The 23,731-nt window shown below is 33.7% G+C and overlaps 2 protein-coding genes across 2 annotated transcripts; both read left to right on the top strand.

The window, feature by feature from the left end:
* The first annotated feature begins 533 nt into the window (after positions 1-533).
* On the top strand, positions 534-2,070 carry LOC131055549 (UDP-glycosyltransferase 85A5-like). Its single transcript, XM_057990016.1, has 2 exons — positions 534-1,053; positions 1,148-2,070. The coding sequence occupies exons 1-2, from the start codon at positions 534-536 to the stop codon at positions 2,068-2,070; spliced, it is 1,443 nt and encodes a 480-aa protein (XP_057845999.1).
* A 7,770-nt stretch (positions 2,071-9,840) lies between these two features.
* Positions 9,841-11,027, top strand: LOC131055591 (peroxidase 3-like). The gene is made up of 3 exons (XM_057990059.1): positions 9,841-10,077; positions 10,155-10,340; positions 10,458-11,027. The coding sequence occupies exons 1-3, from the start codon at positions 9,841-9,843 to the stop codon at positions 11,025-11,027; spliced, it is 993 nt and encodes a 330-aa protein (XP_057846042.1).
* The last annotated feature ends 12,704 nt before the right edge of the window (positions 11,028-23,731 follow it).

Below are 23,731 nucleotides of genomic sequence, written 5' to 3'. Positions count from 1 at the left end.
TCCTTCTAAATTTGTAATTTGACAAAATGAACTTTGGGATTCTCTATCCTTTTGAATAAAATTAAATAATATAATTTTATCCTTTTGAATAAAATTAAATAATAAAATGACGAACGTTATTTCAAAATAGCTTATTAAGATAATAAAACATGAAATTATTGAAGTTCGGACTGTCTGTTATCTCTAAAACAAACGATTAGGTAACCAGAAAAATAGCTAATAAAAACTAAGACCAATCTGGTATAACTAACTACGACATAAACGGACATAAAAGTACTTATGTTTTATTTATTTCATTCTTTCGATGGAGTTAACGGTAATATCCCTCAATGGAAATCACTGTGGAATAACTAATTCGTACGTAACGCGAATCTTTACATGAAATGCATTTTAGTATCTCGTTCCCCGAGAAACATCGACAATTTTGACAGCTTATATAAACCAGTATCAGCTCAACGTTCAGCCATACTTGGCTCTAGTTCTTATTCTTCTTGCTGATTTATAATTGCAATTTAGTGTTATTGACATTGGCAATGGGTCATAGCTTAAACAAGAAGCCCATCGCGGTTATGGTCTGTTTTCCTGCTCAAGGCCACATAAATCCCATGTTTCAGCTGGCCAAGAAGCTTGCAGTCGAGGAGGGATTTTCTATTGCGTTTATTAACACAGACTATCAACACCAACGCATGGTTGCAGCTAATAGCCACCAAAAATCGAACTTAGTGACAGAGGCAAAAGAAATCGGTATTCGCTTACTTTCAATCTCTGATGGACTAGATCTCCATGAAAGTCGAAATCAGTTTTCCAAGATGACGAGTTCAATGGAGAGCACCTGTGGGCCTTTACTGTGTAAATTGATTGATGAGATCCAAGAGGAGGAAGGGCTGGATGTTACCTGCTTGATTGTAGACTTTATTTCGGCTTCTTGGGTATTAGAAGCAACGAAGCACTTGGATGTATCAAGAGGTGTCTTTTGGGCAGCGCTCAATGCCACGTACTCTACCTTCTATCATGCTCCAAGTCTCATCTCTTCCGGAATAATAACTTCCAACGGTAAAAATCCAGTTATTTGGTGTGTTATATTTGTATTAGGTACTGTTTATAGAAATTTTCAGCAACATTTTTGCATCCGATTTTGTGGTTGCAGGTGTACTTACAGAACATCGTATGGTCGAATACGTTCCCTCGGCGCCCCAAATTCATTCTAGTCATCTTCCATGGTTACTTCCAGGAAGCGAAGATCAGGAGTTCCTTTTTATGATGACTCTTAGATGTATTGAAAGTGCAAAAGGGCTATTCCTTGTAAGCAATACTTTCTATGAACTAGAAATTCCAATTCACAATTCCTTTGCAAAAGAAGATCAAGTCTATTCTATAGGTCCCTTGATCCCTTCAGACTTTCTCGACACCGATTGTGAAAGGTCAGAGAATAAAATTAGCACAGGCTTCTGGACAGAAGAAGTGGAGTGCCTGTCGTGGCTAGACAAACAGCGCCCGAAGTCTGTGATATATATTGCATTCGGAAGCGTAGCTATTTTGAACCAAAAACAGTTGGAGGAGTTTGCGCTGGGATTGGAGGCTACTCAGAGACCATTTCTGTGGGTTCTGCGGTGTGATCTACTGAGTGGAGAGCCTGCAGTGCTGCCTTCAGGATTCATGGAACGCACAAAACATCTTGGCTGCTTTGTGTCGTGGTCTCCACAGCTGACAGTTTTGTCCCACCCTTCTATAGCCTGCTTCGTCACGCACTGCGGATGGAATTCAACTCTTGAGAGTATCACCATGGGTGTTCCAATGATCTGTTGGCCTTATTTTGCAGACCAGTTTATAGACAGATCTTTCGTTGTAGATGAGTGGAGAGTTGGGCTGGCTTTGAATGCAAACAAGAAAGGGATTATAGAGAAAGATGAGGTCCAGGAGACGATTGAGAGATTATTGGATGGTAAAGAAGGTGCTGAGATTAGGGAAAGAATGAGTACGCTCAAGAATATGGCAAGGAATGCTGTGAGAGAAGGGGGGTCGTCTAATATCAACTTCAGAAAGTTTGTAAACGCCATGAAAACCACCTGATTAGTCACCTTTACAGTCATTTCTTTCCCAGTTTAGAGTCCGTAGTAAATAAATCTCGGTCATACTGAGAATTAAACAGTGATCTGAACTGTTGCTTAGCCATCTTAATATAAGTAATTTCCAACAAGTGGCACGTGACTGGCCCTACTTCTTACGTGCATATTGAATAATTACTTTCATATATATCGCTAAAATTCTAAAATATCAGAAACCATGGAATGAACCAGGGAATGAGTTATCATCCGCCGGAATTTTGAACGAGACTTATATTTTTTTCCGACAAAATCTTGCGGCTTACATGAACTTAATTGTACAAAGTATATTCTCGACCACCAAACTAATTAGTCTACTTTTTATCACAAGTTAACAATCAATAATAACAATATGGGATCGGTATGCTATATGCATATATAAAGGACCTTTATTAACTACAACAAAGTTTATATAATTAATCCTTTACGCCCTTCTACAAGTTTATTTTTGTTTTGCATGCAAAATTAACAATGTTTTTAAAATGAAGGTTTCTAAGGAGGAGGATGAATAATGATGATGATAGGAAGATGATGAAATAAATGATGGATGAAGAAAAGTATATAAAAGTGATGAAAAAGAGTTGAAAGTGATGAAAGAAATGAAGGTGATGAAAGATATGATGAAAATGATGGAAGAAATGGATACACAGAATTGAAAATTGACAAGATAATAAATAAATTTGTTTAGAGATAATTTGTTATGGTAAATATTGGCAATAGTCTCACACAAGAATACATTCCTCTCTTTAATAATAAAATTTTTTATTGTTAGCAAGAAATATAAATGATACGAACTAAAGTTTTGTACCCAAAGGATTTCTAATATTTTAGGCTTCTACACTAGACTTAGTCCTATTGAGACATCAAGGAAAGGTATCCCATATAGACTATCTTAGTTGTAAATAAGAATAAAATATCATATACACATCACAGACAAGAAATCAGAATTGTTTGTATCTTATCTATCTCTTATCTATTCTTGTTAATAGATCTTTCTATTTACTTATATCTACAATAGAATACATGGCCATTAGATGACATCCCTAAAGTACATTCTATTTTTCAATACCCTATTTTAGAACCTTTTTTTTGGTTATTTATTACATATCTTAGAATTGGTGTAGGTTTATGCTATTTTAGGCCATAATTCTTTCCTCTTCAAAACCTTGAATTGTTAGATAAAGTCAACCTACCTATGGAAGTAGATGCTTGCATATAATTTTAAGGTATTTGAAGTTATTAGCTCATTGTTTCTTTGTAGTTTGCAACTATTTGAGGTGTATGTGCAACTGTGTAAGCTGACTCTCTACTTTTGGAAGTGAATTTGGAATCTATATGATTTTAAAAATAATTTGGGAATCTTGAATCATGCCAATGATATGTGCTAGTTGGATCTTGACAAATTCTCTTAGCTATCTAAACTCTCTCCAAGATCTATCCTTCTACTCTTAGACATGTTAGTATTAGTCGTGTAGGTCTTTTATTTATATTGTTTTTGTCCCATCTACATATTTAAGGGCATCATACTACTGTGCTTCTTGGAGGATTCTTACCTCTAATGGATCTATTTGATTTCCTAATGAGCCAAATAAGGTTGGACATTGTAAACAAATTTGATATATTTGGTTGATCTCCACCTTTATATTATTAGTTCTTGTGAGTTGTGTCTCTATGGTAGTCTAGATTATAGCACATCGATGTCTTGCTTCATCCTCATTTTCTTTCTAAAACTTTGTTGGTACTTCCTACTTGATCTTATCTTTTTGTAGAGCTAGGTCTTGGAGTAGGTCATCCATCAACAACCTAATATTTTCTAAATTTAACTAAGGGAGGTTCCATTTCAGGTAACGGTATATGCCATAAATGTCAATAGTGACCTCTTCCACATGTTTAGTAGTTTGTATGTGCTACTTCAAAACATCTTCTTTTTCTTGAGATTATTGATGGAAGATAACCCCTAGCTGGAACTTTTGTAAGAGAGACATGTTCTCTATCCAATTGATGGTGAATCACTAGAATATGGAGAAGTTGACTCGATACCACTGGTTGTAGTTGTTATTGAGCCAAAAATTTATTGATATTCTCCATAGTGGAGGTTGTCGATCTAGCATCTATCTGGGGTGGTGGGGGAGCCACAACTTTCTTATGTTTTCTCTTCGCTTCTTCACGTAATTGGTTGTAGGCCTTGGTAGTGGCCTCTAATATCTCTATATACACTTGTTGGATTATCTTCAGTTTGTCAAACTTTAACTTATCAATCCTCTATTATGCGATCTGATGAGAACCCCTCTACATTGACCTGTGATCCGTTTCCTTGAGCTAATCATTCTTTTCCTGTCTGTTGTAGATAGATTGTTCTTATTTGCGGGCATACATTTCAGATCGTGCATTTGATATTGTTAGCTCATACATGTCTTATTGTTGATGCTTGATTTTCTCGTAGATTCATTGTTTGTCAAGGACTTCATCATTGAGGTGGAGGGATTTGTTTAGTGGTTTAGATTTTTATGGTGATTTATATCGAGTGTGGACACATTGGCCTACTACGGGCTGCCTCCAATCTCTCACATTTTCATTTTGCCAGATCGCATCTACTAGCAATCTGTGTCATATTTACTGATCTGGAGAGAGCGATCCGTTTTCAAAAATCTAGTCTCTCTTATCTCAGTCCATTGGCCCACCTCATATCATGTAGTCACTTTCTTCTTGTAAATCTTATGCGTTGTGCATCATATTAGTTATGGGAAATGCCATTCATTTAGGCACGACTTTTACTATTCATCGGCATCAAGGATTTCTCGATTGCATTATTGTGAGCTTAGGCTCTCGAAGCACTCATTGGCTCACGCACGTGCTATGGTTTCTGACTGTCGTGTTGTGTGTTGACGCAGACTTTGTGAACCTACTTGGTGTGTGAAGTGTGGTAACAAGACTTTTGTTATCTGGTTTTACTTTGTCAGCGCAGGCGCCTGCCAAATCATAGCTCCTATCTAGACCTCATCTTTTGCTGAAAATCAGGCTTTATAGGTTTTTATTCTTTTTTTTGGAAGTTCCTGTATTATTTTGATGAATATATCTTTGTAATGGGTTTTTCATTTACTTTAGAGAAGGGGAATTATAGACAATATGATTTTATGATTATTCATCTTAATGAGCATGATTTATTGTCATATTTGTGTAATCAAGTTTCTTGTCCTAACATAGCTTGTGAGATTAGTACTTGGAAAGGTCATATGACTTGAGTTTTTAAAGTTATTTTTTATAATGTCAATTATGACATTTTAGAGTTACTTATTCATTTTGAGTGCCCACATGCTCTTTGGACTCATATTTGAGAGGTATATGGTGATCATGACACTCTACCATCTCTCGCTGATTTTCTTCCTGATTCTCATGTGCCTCTTCATTTTTTAGAGCCGATAACCCATGTTTGTGATCCTATGGAGGATCTGGAAATTTTAGATGAGATTGTTGATGCATCAAAGATTCTTGATTATTCATCAAAGATAGTTGATTAGCCTTTTCTTGAGACTTCCATCATTCCTAAGCAATAGGTATCTACTTGTCTTCTTGATTGGCATTTCTACTTACCAAAAAATGGTTCTTTCTTTGTGGAGTCTCACATTTTAGATTTGGAAGACACATTTCAAGGTTGAACTCTCTTATTTGATGATAGTTGTGGTACAATTGTCGTCACATCTTATTTTTCTTTGGAGCTTGTTCAAGATCACTTCCTAGCGATTCCTTGTTTGTCACCTTCTATTGTGATTGAGTGTGTGACTGATTTGTTCATGGCATCATCTTCCAAGGTCTTGGTGACACATAAGTAGATTTAAAAGACATCATCATTATACATTTGGATTCCACTTTCTATTTCCTATCCAGAAAGGGAAGCATTCCTATGTTTACACTTGATGTATCTTTTTCCCAAAGGGAGAAATGGTGTTTGTAGGCATTTGACTATATTTTATCTTCAAGCGCTTACCATTTTTACACGATATTCTTCATTATGGTGAGGCTACGTCGTCCCCTTTCTTCCTTCCTATGGGGGGAATCATTGATTCTATATACATGATGTATGTAGTCCTTGCGGGGTGTGATTTAGTCATCCATCCATGCATCTTGTTTCTTTTTTGTCTTTTGGAGAGGATTTTTGTCCCATGAGGTTTTCTCCTTTTCTTTGTTTGTAAGAGATCATTTTCTTTTTACATGGGTACCTAATAGGGTGATATTGTTAGGATCCATAATGCATAATAATTTTCTCCCTATGTTGCACTCAAGGGGGGCTATTAGAGTATATATTATTTACCCTATATGCTTAAGTCCAACCTAATGATAGCTGCCATTCATTATTTCCTAGGTTGCATAAATATTTGAGCATATTAGTTGTTAGGTAGTTATACTTACCCTACCTACTCTCGTACCTCATTAGTGCTCATATCCTTTCTCTTTCCTTTATAAGTAGAGATCCTTGTATATTTTACTCATCTCAATTCATGATTATTTCTGCTGAAATATTTATCTTCTCTCCATGAAGGTTTATTTTGTAGGTTGTGGGTCCTAGAGTGGAGTCTATACTTCAACAAACACAAGGAAAGCAAGCACATAAAAAAAATCACCATTATTACAAGAAACATGGAACCAATGAAATACTTTCATTTTCTGGGATGGAACTACCATTATGAACTTATGAGATAGAAAACCAACACCCAAATAATTATTGAGCATGAACCTATTACAATGTTCTATTGCAACCCAACTTAAGAGAAGGATGAGGGAATCATATACCTCAAATATACTCCATGACACTATTGATAACTCATACAAAAACTATGAAAACCAGCACAAATGGTGGAATGGCTAGGAGCCAACACCCCTCAACTAGATGACTCAACCATCATTTTCTAGATTAATGAGTAGGATGAGGGTAATCACCTCTTCCAATATACTCAAAAACCAATTTAGAAAAAATCTAAACATAGATACAATCCATCGAATGAGATTTCCTTACTATGAGGTATAATCCCTCCGCCAATTAGAATGATGATGGATTGCTTCTAACAAATGGCATGCCTTCCAAAATGAATGGGTGCCATAAATACTCAAGTATGACACTTTTTCATGAAGAAAAAAGTTGGAAGACCTACTCTAGAAAAGGGTGGAAATTTTATTTCTAAAGTTTTGTCGAGAAATAGCTAGAAGACCAAGCAAATGATGAAATAAGAAAAATAGATAACCAAATGATACTAGCCCACAAACAAGACACTAGCACCTAGGTAGGGCTCTAGCTTGAGTGTATACAAGTCAAGGTCTACTAGATTTCTAGTCCATTACTAGTGTCCAATTTTTGTGCTAGATTTTTAGGTACACAATATTATAGTCCTAGTTCTAGCACTACTATCCTAGCTAGTCAATAAATCTAGGCCTATTTTTTCTCCACAAAATAAGTACTACACTTTGGAACCAAATAGAATGAACTACAACATAGCCATAAAAAGACAAGTTACTCACATCACACTAGCCTACAATGGAGACAAGTCCCAAGGGCTAGGGAGACCACAAGAGACTAAGATAATACTTACTATAGACTATAGTGATGAATTATATTTTAGATTGAGAGGATAATTGTGATTATCTATATTCCTATTAATCTTACTCACTTAAAAAGTGAATTTGACAAACTAAAAGAAAATGCCTTTATGAGTAAAGGTGTTTTTATATTTTCCAATTCATAGTATTGAGATGATTTATTTCATGTGACTATTAATGTTTTTATAGATATAGTCATTATGCAATGGTTTGAAATAATTTACAATAGGATTTTACATTTGGTAGCTATTCTAGGGGTGATTCTTTTCATCACTTCTATTTTAGGGTTCTAGTTACCTATTCCTACATCACGACTTATCATATTCTACTATTACAACAATTGATTTTCTACATGCATAGAAGTTTTATTATTTAATGTGTTGTGGCATTCTGTTGGTAACTAAATTCTTTTTCATTTTCTTCCACATCATAGCTTATTTCCTTCACCATTAGTCTTTTTATTGTTGAATAATCTATTGGATGTTCTTTCATAGTGTAGCAATGAATCTTTTGTCATTTTTATTCAATTCAAGAATGTACTTTTAATTCTATATTGCTTGGTTATTTCTTTGTATTGATCTAGCAATAGGATGAGTTGTTTCTTTCTTATCCCAAACATGTGATAAAATATATGTCTTGTTTCTTTCCAATGGCCAATAGTAATGGCTATTGTACTTCAGAGAAAGGAAAAAGGAAAAAGTTGTTCTAAGTTAGAGTAGAGGGGAAGAAGGGCAAATGGGAGTGGTGTAAACTCTATTTTAGCAAAGTTAAGAGGAAAAATGAAGAACCCTTGAGGGAAAAGTAAGGGAATGAGAAGAAGGTATTGATGAAAAACCTCATAGTGAAAGAAGGGTTTTATTAATAAAATTTATATGTGAGTAGACAAACATGATATATGAAAAGATAAAAACTCTTAAGTGCACAATGCATTTTTAGACATACCAATAGATCATTTATATAAATCACTATAATTCTTTATATTTTTGTATTCAAATTATATGTTGCTATAAATAACTAATAAATACATTATATTTTTTTATATTTTTACATTTATTTTACATATAGATGTGTTGAAGGTGTGTATGCTATTGGACTATGCCATCTTTTAATTATACTCCTTGATCTAGATTGTATTTACATGGACCATCAACATCACCCATTATAATCTAAACAATGAAAACAAGATATAATCAAGACACTTCAACTATCTCAAATCCGACCGACATCTTAGACCACGTAAATCTTAGACCAGCTTAGGCAAGCCGTTAGGTTAGACCGACCATTACATATATTTTTCAAACCAATAACCATCCGCGACAAGTTCTTCTTGACCAAAACGATTGGATATTTTTCGTTGACAACGTAGTTATATTTAGTTATCTCCATCTTTTGTTTACAGTTATTTTCTCGTCGTTCAACGATTCAATGTGCTTCTCAAGTTTTAGTTAGCATGCAACGTTTTTCATAGTCTTACGAAACAATTGTTTTGTCTTCCCAAGGTAAAAAATTGATGCTCGTTGGGACATTCTCTTTTTGGAGTGAAATGAAAGCATGCTAAAGTTGTAGTAATATCCTTCGGTGAAACCGTCGTATCTGTACCGAATGAAACTGAGATCGCAATTCATAGATATTATTCCCTTCGATAAGAAGAAGAAAGTCTGCCTTAGAAACTAAGGATGCGACTGCTACAAGAGGCCATCTCAGCATGGTGAGCTAGGAAGAAAAAGATTATAATAAAGTGTTGCGCTGCTATTACCGGAGTTGCTGCTTGAGGAAATGCGGTAGGTAGCTTCATTGAGAAAAATACAAGCTAAGATTAATACTAGAAAGTGGGAAGAAAGAGAGGCATGCGGCCAATTATTCCAAGGGATATCTCCCTAGAAGCACGTTTCCGTAGATGAAAACAATAAATTAATTTGCCATTGTCTATCCCTTCATCAAACATGTCTGTACTGATCGCCTTGCCTTGGAAGTCGACGTGAATCTGCCGTCGTGCAAACATTCCTTGCCTCCCCCTCTTCTCTATTCTGCTTATAAATTCGGCGATTCCTCTCACATCAGAACCACAATCATTGTTTGTTTCTCTTTTGTTGTATGTTATCTGATCTGACCTGATCCGAATCTATAGTAAAAGAAGAAAGGTATACCGATGGCGAGTAAGAAGTCTATCGTAGTTGGCCTTATTCTTTCCGTTCTTTCTATTGTGGCTAGAAATGCGACAACCGCCATTAGCAATGGAAAAACGGAACTGAAGTTGGATTTCTACAAAAGAAGCTGCCCAGAGGCGGAGAAAATAGTAAGAAGCACCGTGGACAAGTACATATCTAGCGCCCCCTCCTTGGCTGCTCCTATTCTAAGGATGTATTTTCACGATTGTTTTGTAAGGGTGAGTAGCAATTCCTTAGTATATTTTATATTAAAGTTTACCGGTCGCGTTTTGATTTTCATTTTAATGCAATGCAGGGATGCGACGGGTCTGTGCTACTGAATTCAACGAACAAAGATGCTGAGAAAGACGCAATTCCAAATTTGAGCTTGAGGGGATTTCAAGTGATTGACGCTGCAAAGGCAGACCTTGAAAAGCAGTGCCCTGGCGTGGTGTCTTGCGCTGATATTCTTGCCCTCGTCACCCGAGATGCAGTGGATATGGTATATTACTAGAACTTGTTTTTTTGTCTTCTCAAAATTACAACAAGCTTTCGTACTATTTGATAGATCATAAACTGAAATTACTTGTAACACATCATCTGATGTTTGTATGGATAGATTGGAGGGCCAGTGTGGAGAGTTCCCATGGGAAGAAGGGATGGCGTTATATCCCTGAAGAAAGACACATTGACAAACCTGCCATCTCCCTCTGCAAGCTTGGAACAACTTAAGTCCTCTTTCATTAAAAAGGGCTTAAACGTGAAAGATTTGGTTGTGCTGTCCGGGGCTCACACTATCGGCACTTCCCATTGCGGACCCTTTGCAACTAGAATCTCCAAACCTACAGACCCTTCCCTAGCTGAGTCATATGCGAACAAATTGAGAATAAAATGCAAGCCTGGAGACAATAAGAGCTTAGTAGAGATGGATCCTGGAAGCTTTCGAACATTTGACAACCATTATTACATCAACTTGAGGAGGAAACGAGGACTTTTTGCATCAGATGCTGCACTTGTCACGGATGCTGAAGCAAACTCTTTCATAAACTCTGCACTAGCATCTTCAAGTTCTAACTCTACTAGTTGGTTCTTTACTGAGTTTGGAAGATCTATGGAGAAGATGGGTACAATTGACATCCTCACTGGGAATGCAGGACAAGTCAGACGCCACTGCGCTTTGGTCAATTGAACTCATATATTATCTAATTTGTTTACATTGTTATATCATTGTACGCTTAGTAAAAATTCATTTGCCTTCCATCGATATGATTAATTAAGACCATGTAAACCCAACATGCTCTTGTAAGTGAATAATAAACAATGAGTTATTGTTCCCTTTAGTGTGTTTAGGCATGCTAAATTTTTATCAACATCTTTTATTTAAAGGCAATTCATATTTGTTGTGAAAATTGACAATATATGATATAAAAGATGTGAAAAAGGAAAGTTTTTGAAGTTGCGGATGGACATGATTGTAGGTATTTATTGTGTGTTCTTGTAACATATCAGTTTCACTTCTTTTAAAGTTTTAAGAATTACATCTTTCATAATTATGGTCTTCATTACATATAGATTATATTTAATTTGTCTATTAAAGATTGTATATTAGTTGTTAGAAGTATAATCAAATTAACTATTCATTTAATTACATAGTTAAGGAAATCATTTCATATTTTATATTAAATATGTTAGGAAAAATTATATATTTTTTAAAGAAATTGAATAAATGGACTATATTTCAATTATTATGATTATTATTGTTCTAAGTTTATTTTTGTTAATCAAAAGAGTGCAATTTAATTAATTGATGATAATTCTTAAGGATAATAGTATCCTACTTGATTTCACCATCCATCGATATTCAAATATTCTAGAGATGCACTATAAGGGATGATGCTTGGATTCTATCCTAAGTAATTTTGATAAATAATAAATCTTAACCCTTTCTTGTGTAGTTTCGTAAGTTATTGCATACTTAGTTTGGAACCACTTTGGCAATTGCACATGATTTATGTCTAGTCGTGCTTTATTTTGGTACTATTTTCATAAACTTGGCATGTTCTTTTATTCACAACCATTTTTATTATTCAATTTTCTAGGACTAGGGCCCTAGGCATCCCTATCTAGGAAAATTAGATCAAAATTTGAAAATATTAATGTCAACTATGTAAATAGAAAAAAATTGCCTTCCTCTGTTGGGCTTACTCAAAAAGTAAATGCAAAAAAAGTGTAAGTTTCATATAAATATAAATCCTTCTCTCATTTCTAAATCTTAGTCTTCTTAGTGCATTCACAAGCACATTCAATTAAGTAATTGAATTACATATTTCAATCAATGAGTGATGTATTCAAGCATACAACTTTCATACAACAATCATTATCAACTACATTATGTTTTGAAAGCATGCACAAACATGTTATAGGGATTCATATTAAGACTTGTGTGAGAACTCATGCCAAGAAATTCATACTTGAGCTAATATTTATCAGCTCAACATTTTTATTATTGTTTAGCGTCTGCCCTTTTCAGGATAGGCTCCTTTTTATCATCATATTTGTTGTGTAGGTGGGAACATCAACATAGGGTTTGAATTAAGTGATCCCCTATATAGCACAACCCCTCTTCTATGTTTTACATGAGTGTAGGTTTAGATTTGATAATGAAAGTAGTACAAGAGAGTAGAGTAGAATATTATATGTTATGACGAATTTAAAACAAGTAAAAATTCCTAGAATATGACAAAGGGTGCCCTGGTCCTGCTTTGACCTAGATATCTAGGAGACAACACTTTTGATTCTCATGAGTAAATTTTTTCTGACCTATGTTATATCTATGCACCTTTAAACAAGAGTGCCAAACATCCATGCCTAATAGTTTTAGCTCCAATTTTTAGATCTAGGTTCCTCTGCATATTTGTGTTCAAGATTTGGCTTACTATGTCCATTAACAAGGAAAAATGTTAGCTCCTTACAGAATATATGTCATTATTGAATAATTTATAATTCATTTCTTATTGTTGGAGGTTATTGAAGTGAACTAAAATTTTATCACTATTTTCATTGTATACTTTTTTGAAAGTTTTTTGTACATATTTACATATGTTTGTTTTCAGTATATGCATATATCCATATCTATTAAAATTTTGAATATAGAATGTTGGTCATTAAAATCCGTAAATGCCTATAACTTGTGTCTATATTTTATAATAATATAATGATAGCTACCAACATCTTCTCAACCACATTAGAGATATTGATTCATGTTTTAAAAATTATTTTTATATAGTATCATAGATTTGTGCTTTGCATGAAAATTCACCATATAACTACCATGTTAACATTGCTCATATAACAAATAAAAAAATTATTAATATTGTAGACTAAAATAATAAAAAAATATAGAGGATGTTGTGATTCAACAAGGATATGGTGAAAAAAATGGCGGTCTCCATGTAGGTGGTATAGTAGGAATTGGAGAAGAAGAATTTTCTAAATACAAGAGAGCTGAGAAGGAGGAGGATATTGTTAGTTTGTTGTCTAGGTCTTCTAGAAAAGTGATAGTTAATGGTACTCCAAATGTGGTTCTCTCTTGAGAGGAATCTACTAACGGGGAGTTTTCCTTCTTGGACTATATTGATATGATCAATATAGAGTAGTGCATCATGATGTGTTCGATTCTTTTAACAAACCATTATGTGGTTCCATGGTATTATGGTATCTTCTCCTCATCTCTAATATTTTTTATTTGGTTTCTATTCTTCTGGTTGTTCTTGGTCATTTAGTTTTTAGTAGAGTCAGCTCATAAGTTCTCTCTCTTCTACTTGATGTTTTCTATCTAAAATAGTTTAGGTTGTATCCAAATTTAACTAATTAAAATATTGTTCATAAAAATAGAGGATTTTCAAAGGAGGTGTTTCCAATTGCTTCATGGCCATGTATATCCAAAATGTCATTCTTTCAAAACTATTCACAAAATCCTTGAATCTAAGGGAAGTCAAAATATCTGGGGTGGAGTTTATAGTGACTAAGAAAGTGATAGGGGAGGCTACTTTGATAATCCTTAAAGGGTTTAAGGTCTTGAGAGGTGTCACAAATATCTAGATAAGGAATTTATTGAGGGTTTCCTTAGTAAGGGAGAGAAACTAATTCATTTTCAAAGTGTCTGTAAAAAGAGAGGGTTTTCCTAAGCATTGGAATAAAGTAAGATGGCATGTAAACAAATACTTCACTTTAGAAGGATGTTTTGGCACATCATCCATAATTAATATTTTCCTTTGTTAGTATATTTAGGGATAAGAAAGATAATAATATTTCCTTTCTAAATTGTATGTTCTCTAGGATCCTCCATTATCACTGGGTACATTGTTCACCTACATCAAGGATTGATATACTATCTTTACCAACTCTACCTAGACATAACTCCACTACATACTATATTTCAAACCAATACTAGAACCAAAGAGGTTATAGATAAATATGTTTCAAAACCTTCTATTTGCTTCCAAGAAAATACATAGAATTTTAACTAGTCTAGAATTGGTTTCCTCATATGATTCCACGTAGAGGAAAATAAGTTTAGACCCCCCATGGATACCCAACAAGCTATTATGAGAAGGATAAAAAAGTTAAGGTTCTAGTTAAGGAGCTAAGAATTGCTTCTAAACAAGCCAACATTAATTTAATGAGGCCTCTAGTTTTGAAACATCCTTGAATAAAATAGGTAGAGAGTAAGGAAAAATGTAAACTTGAAGACTCAAAACACTTGGAATAGTAGGAAAAGAAAACAAAGAAGACCCAAAATGAGAAAGGGAATGAATGAGGATTTGGATGAAGAAAATAATGACATGTAAAATGTATTAAAGAAGAGAATCTCACAAAGAATTGTAGTAGTTACTAGCTAGGAAAGAATATTAAGAAAAGATATGGATACTAAAATATTAGATAGAGTTAATTTTAGAATATTGTAATGATAGTGGAAGTGAAGAATAATACACTACCCACAAAATCATATCGAACATATCGCTTGAAGATATCTCTGACTCATACTGCAAACCCAATAAGAAGAATGCTTTGGAAATCAACTTAGATTTTGTTGTCCAATAATATATCTAACTCTCAAAAACTTTATTAAGAATAAAGATCATTGAAGTTAGTGATGAGAAGGATAGTAAATACTTCCAAGAGGAGATTCAAAGAAATTAGAAGAAAAAATAGCTTTTAAATAGTAGAGTTTCGTAATTCAAGGACACTATATTTAGGCTTCTATCTATCACTAAAGAACTTATGTATTCTAAGGGATAGATAGAAGAGACGACACATAAAAGAAAAAAAGGAGCTTAAGAAGATCTATAAGATTAAAAATTCAATGAGGGAATTACCCTAGACAAGTAGAATGAAATAAGAAACTTGGTGGTGGATGAGTAGAACACTTTAAATGAGCCTCAAATATTGGAAATTTAACAATTCCACCTTTCCTTTTCATCCTTAATTTTTTCTAAGCTTTGTGTTATAGTTCATTTTGGTGTTGCATTGTTGTAGAAACTTCTTGTGTTATTGAATTTTCTAATTTCATGTTAGAACTTTGGACGAGGGACTCTTTTTCCCTCTTATCTAATAAAAAATATTATTCATAAATATAGTATTTGGTCAAATTAATTTTTTATATATAAGAATTACTAATATTGTGAAAAAATGTGAAATAGGCTCCATATCAATTAGAATATATAAATGGTAGATATTTTTAATATAAAATATTTATTAATATTATGTTTATCAAACATCACAAATTATGTTCTTCTCCATATATAGTGTGCATTTTTTTTTGCAAATGTAATCTTTACCCTAGAGGTGCAAACTAGAAACCATTTTCCACTGTCTTATCATTTCAATAAGAGAACAACCAATTAGGCTTAGCTTCAATACTCAAGCAATGCTAAACATAATGACAAATTATTATTTTTAATTAAGTCGACTAAATTAGATAAGAAGATGCAAGGACTTGGTTAAATGATGAAGATTTTATGAGATTAGTATAAAATGATGGATACATAACAAAATGCTAACACAAAAGTACAGATTTAGTAATGAGATATAGAAAGGAACCTATTATTAAAATCTATAGCTGAAAGTGTTGGTCAAGTGTCATAGGTTCCTTAGACCTAGAGGTTCTTCCATTAGTTGAAACATTAAAAATTCTAGATTAAGATACTCTATAGATTATTCCCTCCAAAATTCAGCCAAAAAGTGTTGGTCAAGCATGCAAAAAATCATAGACCTAGGATTTTTTCCTATTCAAAGTCTAAAATTATATGTCTCAATATACTCTCCACAATCTGACAACCTTGGACTATTGTATTTGTAGCAATCTTCAAGAAAGTGTGTTTTTATAATTTAGTCTTTAAAATTATATGAGCGGATTTGTGACTTCGGGATCTGCAAAAACGATTTTTTATTTTTGAAAAAAGAAATTCAAATTGATGAAAAAATAGCCAGAAGTTGAATCTAGCAAAAATGCACAAAAAGTGGCCTTTTTGGTGCCACATGGTAGGCCACATAGGATAGTTCAGTCGAACTCAGTTTGATCGAACTACCCTTAGTTTCAACATTTCAAACAATTTTATTTTTTTAATGGTGGCTTTTCAATTAAGGGAGTTTGGCCACACTCTTAGTGCCATGGAGGCGCCACATGGTGCCACACAACTGAGAAGTAGTCTGACCGAACTAAGTTTGGCTAGACTCAATGTGGTCGGACTACCCTCTATTGGCCCAAAGTGTGACAAAACTCCATTATTTTTCCCTTTGGATTTAGAATTTTACTTTAAAGATTTTAGTTTTTTATCAATTTTCATTAAAGGATTAGTTCCAAACTCAAGGTTTGACTAAGGAAAACCCCTATTAACCCAACATAATGTTTCATCTCTTGTGTGTGAAATTTCTCTTCTATAGAGAATGTATATAGATTAAAAAGGTACATTCTAAGATGAAGAGAACAAAACTTTGAAGAAGTGGAAAGTCTTTGACACTATGGTATCCTAATATCTGACACTTTTTAATGAAATTTTAGGAAGACACACATAGTGATATCCTAATCCCGAATTCGGTTTTGATATCCAAATATAACACTCCAAGGATACTAATGCCTAAATACATATTATAGGACTTTTGGGCTAAAATTTCACACACAAGCTCCTTTCTAATTCTTATTTCCAAGTTTGTAGTTAGAGTCTACATGTCTAATCTAAAGTTCACTATTTATGTTGATTACTCTTACTTTTGCATCATTAACCATAGTTCTCAAATTTATTTATCAAATGAATTCAATCAATCAAAAGAATAATCAATTAGTAGCACCCAACTCAACCATTTGGTTTGTAGTTGGATGTATTGATTATTCATAAATGTATTGATGTGGTAAATTCCTAGTTTACATGATTTGACCAGTGGATCTCATTTATGCACATTATAGTATGCATATTATTTTATCATAATCTGTAAAGGATAATTATTCTAAACTATAGTCTATAATATAAGTAGAATTCACAAACATTTATAAGCCTAAAAGAGCATTAAATTTATTGGTGTATGCATTTAAGTTGTACACAATTTTTTAAGTTTACTTAGCAATAGGTAATCTTCTAGATCTATAGTTGTATATTAGCTAGCAAGTTAGGTATAACATTTCTTGTGCAAGAGTGATTATACCTATTACTTTTACTGATTGGGACATTTTTCCTCATTGCCTTTTCAATGTTGAAGAACATGGTTGAAGGGTGAACTCACAAAGTTGGTTCCCACTTTTTGGTACGTCCTAATTTTTGATGAAATCATACATTTTAAAAAAAATATATTGATTTAAGCTTTAATAGGTCCCATTTTAAGTAATTAATTTAAGAGAGTTAAATCAAAGCTCTTAGATAAAAATTTCTTGAATAAAACCTCTCTACTTATAAATCATACTTGCAATGGAGTCTCCTTTGCATGTATCAAATGCTAATAAAAAACCAATTTTACATTAGCTTTTGGGGGGTCAAATTAATTCATTTAAATTTTTTTTTTTTAAAGTATTTAGTCCTTATTATAATATTTCCAAATAGTATAACTTTTAATATATTTAATTTCATTAATATATTTTTATTTTATTTCTTATGAATGTAGGTTTTTCACCAAACATGAACTTCTTTGTTCAATGCATTGGGAAAAATAGTAAACTAATTCAAAAAAATTCTGAAAAAATATCTATGCACTAGGTATTGATGTTTTCTTTCTAACAAAAAAAAGAAAATTGAATTTTGATATATATAGAACAAGTTATGTGTTCAAACGTACACCTATATCTAAATTATAATTAGTCGAACTTCAAAACTTAATAAAATAAAAAATATTCAACATATCACTATCAAACCAACTGCATGCCCTGGGTATTGATGTTACAAGCTCATTTATAGAAAAAAAATTATGCATTTCGGGATACACATCACTCTTAAAAAATGTTGTTTTCTATAAAAACTACTTTTTGAGGGAGATAGAAAAATCAATAAAATTTTATTCAAACAAATTTGAAAAATATATATTTAGAATCTACACACAAGATGTTAAAAATCACTACTTTATATCATCTTCAAGTTCTTAATGGTTTAAAAGTTATAGGTGTCGAAAAGTGAAGGTTTTTTTCAAAATATTCATATAAGTGTCAAAGTTGGTCAAAAAGTGGGAACCAGTATTGTGAATTCACCCTGAAGAAATTACTTAGAATATTATGATTGCTGAGTTTCCTTTGTATATGATGTGCCTTTTCAATGTGTTAAATTATTATCAATGATTATTTCTTATGTGAGTAATTGTGTAGCCTATGTGAGCATAATTGTTGTGCTATTGTAGTTGCTCCTTATAGTGTGATTACATAAACCATTTTATGGAAGGGAATGATGACAATCTAAGAAATTTTACTCAAGAATTGTGTACAAGATTATCAGTGATTCATTTAGTTGTGAAATAGATGATATATTATTTGCATGATTAATTTATAAAATCAAATTTGTATGGTAATTGTATTATAGATGAAGTTTCAAATGTGAACCCATGATTATGTATATCATATTGAGAAAGGGTAGTATGCCTTATTTTCCATTTAATACACATTATAATTGTTGTTTCCATCATATCGTCACAGGAGCTTGAAATTATTGCATGAAGTGTGTCTTGAATTAGTTTTCTAAAATCTTATCTCATTATATTGTGAAATACTTATTCTAATAAAGGAAAAATATATTTTATCGATGGAATGGAATATTTGGTATTGGTAAAATATTTTCTTTCTAAATTCTAAACTATTTTACATTAAAAAAATAGAATGAAAGAATAATGAGCTACACAAGAAATGGAAAAATAAATGGAAAACAAAAAAACTTCTATAACAGAGCTCCCATGACCAAATGATTTATCCTAAACTATGGAATCCCCATGTTTAGTCATGCACACATAAGTAACCCTAGTGTGTTGCAAAGAAAACAAATTGGGAACATATTTTATACTCCATAGATCAATAGTTTAAGATACATAATTTACTAATTCCATAGTTTATTGGGGGACATTACAAGGATCTAGTATGGAATCCATAATTTGGGGAACTAAATAGGCAGGAGAACTTTCAAATCATAACAAAATATCATTTTGGAATAAAAATAATATCCAAAATATGGCATGTGGGTTGAAATAGTGTTGTAGAAAGAGCTTAAAGAGAGGGATATGAGCTATGACTATAACATTAAGAGAAAAATTATCCATCTTAGTTGGATCAAAATTGGTATTACAAAAGGCCAAAAGATCACTAAAGATTCATCATCATTGGAGAGAGAGCCACATCTCTCTAAAGTGTAATCATTATTCATATAATAAATAAGAATGTCCTCAAGGAGAGGATTATTTCACGATATAGAAGATATTAGAACCTTTAGAGTTTGATATGTCATAAGAAATGTGTCATATAAACACATCTTTCTGATTGGAAGTTGAATCTCTCACAATCATGATGCTAAATCCAAGACATATAGTAAAAAATATAGAGAATATTATATAGAGATAATGAAAGAATTAAACAATATTACATATTTTGAGTCTAATTTATGTTTTACCCTACTTTTTTTTAATTGGTAATAATAATGTATATTATTATATTGAAATAAAAGTTTACATTTAAGAATTATAAAAAGCCTAGAATAGATTCATGCACCACCAAGTAAACCACCCCCTTACAACCGCCATGCCTTCATTACAGACCCATAATTACTTTGGCATTCTTTTAAAATTTTCCAGCATTGCAACATTCAAACAAAAAAGAGCATGAGGAAACCCCCAATAGCCACTACAACCAAAAACCCATACACCCCTAACCCTAAAAGATTCTACCACTAGAGTAGACACCATTATCTACACCACAGACAAAGACTAGAGAACTCACAAAACCCATAGAGATTCATGACAGTTTACACAATAATAATAAAATAAAAGAGAAAAAATACAGTAGCCCCCAACCACCACCGCACCGTGCAAACCATAAATAGGGCACGTCTGGAGAAAAGTCGCTTGACCCTTCATCCACATTTCCCCATCCACCACCACCGCACCGTGCAAACCATAAATAGGGCACGCCTGGAGAAAAGTCGGTTGACCCTTCATCCACATTTCCCCATCCACCACCACCGCACCGTGCAAACCATAAATAGGGCACGTCTGGAGAAAAGTCGCTTGACCCTTCATCCACATTTCCCCATCCACCACCACCCATCTCTAAACCATTAAAATATTTCATCTCCTTGTCCAGCTTGGCCCTCCTCTTACCTGATGCCTTTCACTTACCCTTCACTTTTACAGTCTTCTTTGTAGTGCCACACATTGCAAAGCCACCTGCCATAGGGCACCGATATTCCAACTCTTTCTCTCTCAGATAAAGATTTAGTGAGTACCAACCAATTGCCACCTCTTCTCTACACTCATCTCCATCCAAACCAAATGGCCAACATATGCAAAGGACCAATTCACATAGTTCATGAATTTCGTTTATGCCCAGCCCTTCCCCAACATCAAATCTAACACCCAACATTGCCATCTCCAAGAGCTCCATCAAACTGCCAAGCCAATCATCCTCCACACACTACCACATGACTTGAACCAACATATCCACATTCTCCCATTTCTAAATGATGGTATGGTGAAAGAATAAGGATCCGGTCCGCTACTGAGAGGAGGGGGGGGGGGATCAGTAGATAGAAAACTGCATAGACTTTCACCAATCTCCAAATCAACCTCTCTAAGCAAACTCTAAACTAACTGGTTTAAACAATGAACTTCAAATGCAATATTACAAACAAATTAAACCGGTTGACTATTATAATAGACTAATAATAAAACATCTCTGAAACTCACAAACCATTTAACTGAATCATTCAAACACTTTACTAAGAGTAGTTAAAACATATTTCACATTGTTGTCGATTAACATAACATATCAAAGTAGATTAGCAGTTAAACAATTCAACCACAATAAACATATAACCACAAAAACATTCACCACTTGACACAATATTTTTTACGTGGAAACCTAAATGGGAAAAAACCATGGTGGGGATGAATACCCACAAGTATTCTGAACTCTTCTGAAGTTCGCCCTGTTAGGAGCCAAGCCTATTAAAGCTTTACAAAAGTCCTGTTAAGAACATATCCTATTAGGGACCACCCGGTTAAGGGATTGACTATAATGCCCTATTAGAAGGAATACCCTATTAGGAGTAAACTTGGTAGAGGATTTTAAATCCAAGATAATGGACCACCTGGTTAGAAGATTTGAATAACACTAAGCTTGTTAGAGCTTACCCAGTTAGGGGATTTCACTGTTGTAATTGTTAGAAAATAATAGGGGTTTGATGATCTCTTTGAATAGCACTACACTTGCTTGTTCAATTTTTTTTCATGCTCCTATCTGCCTTTACACAAACTATAGATACATCATTTGGTTCGGCAAGCACACTCTCGTACTCTCAACTACAAATTGCCAACACTTCAACAAAATAACTCATCGACCTTTTAAACAAATCAATAGGTTGGTAACACATCACAAACCTAATTCTCATAGAGATTACAAACAAATCGGTTTAAGTATGACCATTGGATTACATAACAATCACTACACATCATTCAAGATACCCTTAACTGCTCCTTGATCACCACTTCATCGAGCTTTGTAACTCATCATGCGGTTTCCATTACATGCAATGAACTTTCTCATTCCCAAGACAAAAACCATTCTCTCTATGCACCAAAAACCATTTGAAAGTCTTCTCATACAACATGCATACGTGGCATAATCATTACCACTCATCATTTGATCATAAACCAATACAACCGATTCACCAAACTTCATCGGTTAGGGTTTATCATATCAATAGGTAGGGTTTACTGGTCCATCTCTCCATTTCATAGCAATACCAGTTTCATCCACAAATTCACCTATCGGTTGCAGTTCCCTTCACTAGCTCTTCCTACCGATTAGAAAACAACATTATAACAAAATTATTATCAGTTAATTGACATCATTGACAACATAACATTTCATTAATGCAATCTTCATGCAAATGCCAAACATCTCCCCCTTTGGCATTGATGGCAATACAAGGATCAATACCCTTGATTGCTATGATTGTGAATAGGAATCCTGGTTTACATTTTACCATGTATTCTCCTTCAACTGAGTCTCCATGTCTTCAGCTAGTAACTGGCTATAGATCTTCTCTCTGTCAATCATACAATTATTCTCACCATTTATATAGTTCTTCTCCCCCTTTGACAACAATTACAAAGTGAAAGTAAAACATGCAATGTCAACCTTCACTGTTAAGCATCGTCAACCTGCAACTTGATGCTCTCCCTATGGAATAAATCCACTCTACACCAATCCTGGTGTAAAATTCTGCAAGTAGCTCTGGGACTTATGTATTCTACATCATGCTCAATTGACCTCATGTAGGGGTACTTGACCCCTAACTGACTTCTAATATACTCAAAATTAGTCTTAGGCAGAGGTTTAGTAAAGATATTTGCAAGCTGCAAAATGGTAGAAACATGATCCAATAACATATCTTTACTTTGTGCTTTTTCAATTCAATATGCTTGGTTCATGCATGCAAAATAGGGTTCTTTGAAATATTTATGGCACTGGTGTTGTCGCATAACATCTTTACCGGTTCTGTAAACTTCATCTTGAATCCTTTCAAAATGTGTCTCATCTAGATAGCCTAGGTACAATTCATATAAGTTGCAACATACTCAGCTTCACCAATGGACTATGATATAAAACATTGCTTCTTGTTGCTCCATGAAACTATTCTTCCACCAAGAAAGAATGCTCCACCAGTTGTGCTCTTTATGTCACAACATTACCTCCCCAGTCTGCATCTGTATACACCTTCAAGTCAAAGTTACCTACATACAGATACCATAAACCATAGTCAATGGTACCTTTCAAATATGTGAATATCCTCTTGGTTGCTATAAAATGTGTTTCCTTTGGATTCTTCTGAAATCTGGAAACTAGACCAACTGCATGAGCTATATCCGGTCTGCTGTGAACAAGATAATGCAATTTCCCAATCATTGACCTATACTCATTTTCATCAACAGACGTGGCTTCATCCTCTTTAGACAATTTACAACTTGTAACCATTGGTGTCCCAACTAGTTTGTAGTCACTCATTCCAAATGTCTTTAATACCTCCTTCACATACTTAGACTATGTGATAAAAATACCACTCTTCATTTGTTGTATTTGAAAACCTGTGAAGAATTTTGTCTCTCTCACTAGAGACATTTCAAACTCATTTTTTATCTCATTTGCAAAGTCAT

The sequence above is a fragment of the Cryptomeria japonica genome, chromosome 10, assembly GCF_030272615.1.
Source record: "Cryptomeria japonica chromosome 10, Sugi_1.0, whole genome shotgun sequence".
NCBI classification, from domain to species: domain Eukaryota; kingdom Viridiplantae; phylum Streptophyta; class Pinopsida; order Cupressales; family Cupressaceae; genus Cryptomeria; species Cryptomeria japonica.
This window is presented reverse-complemented; position numbering and strand designations above follow the sequence as displayed.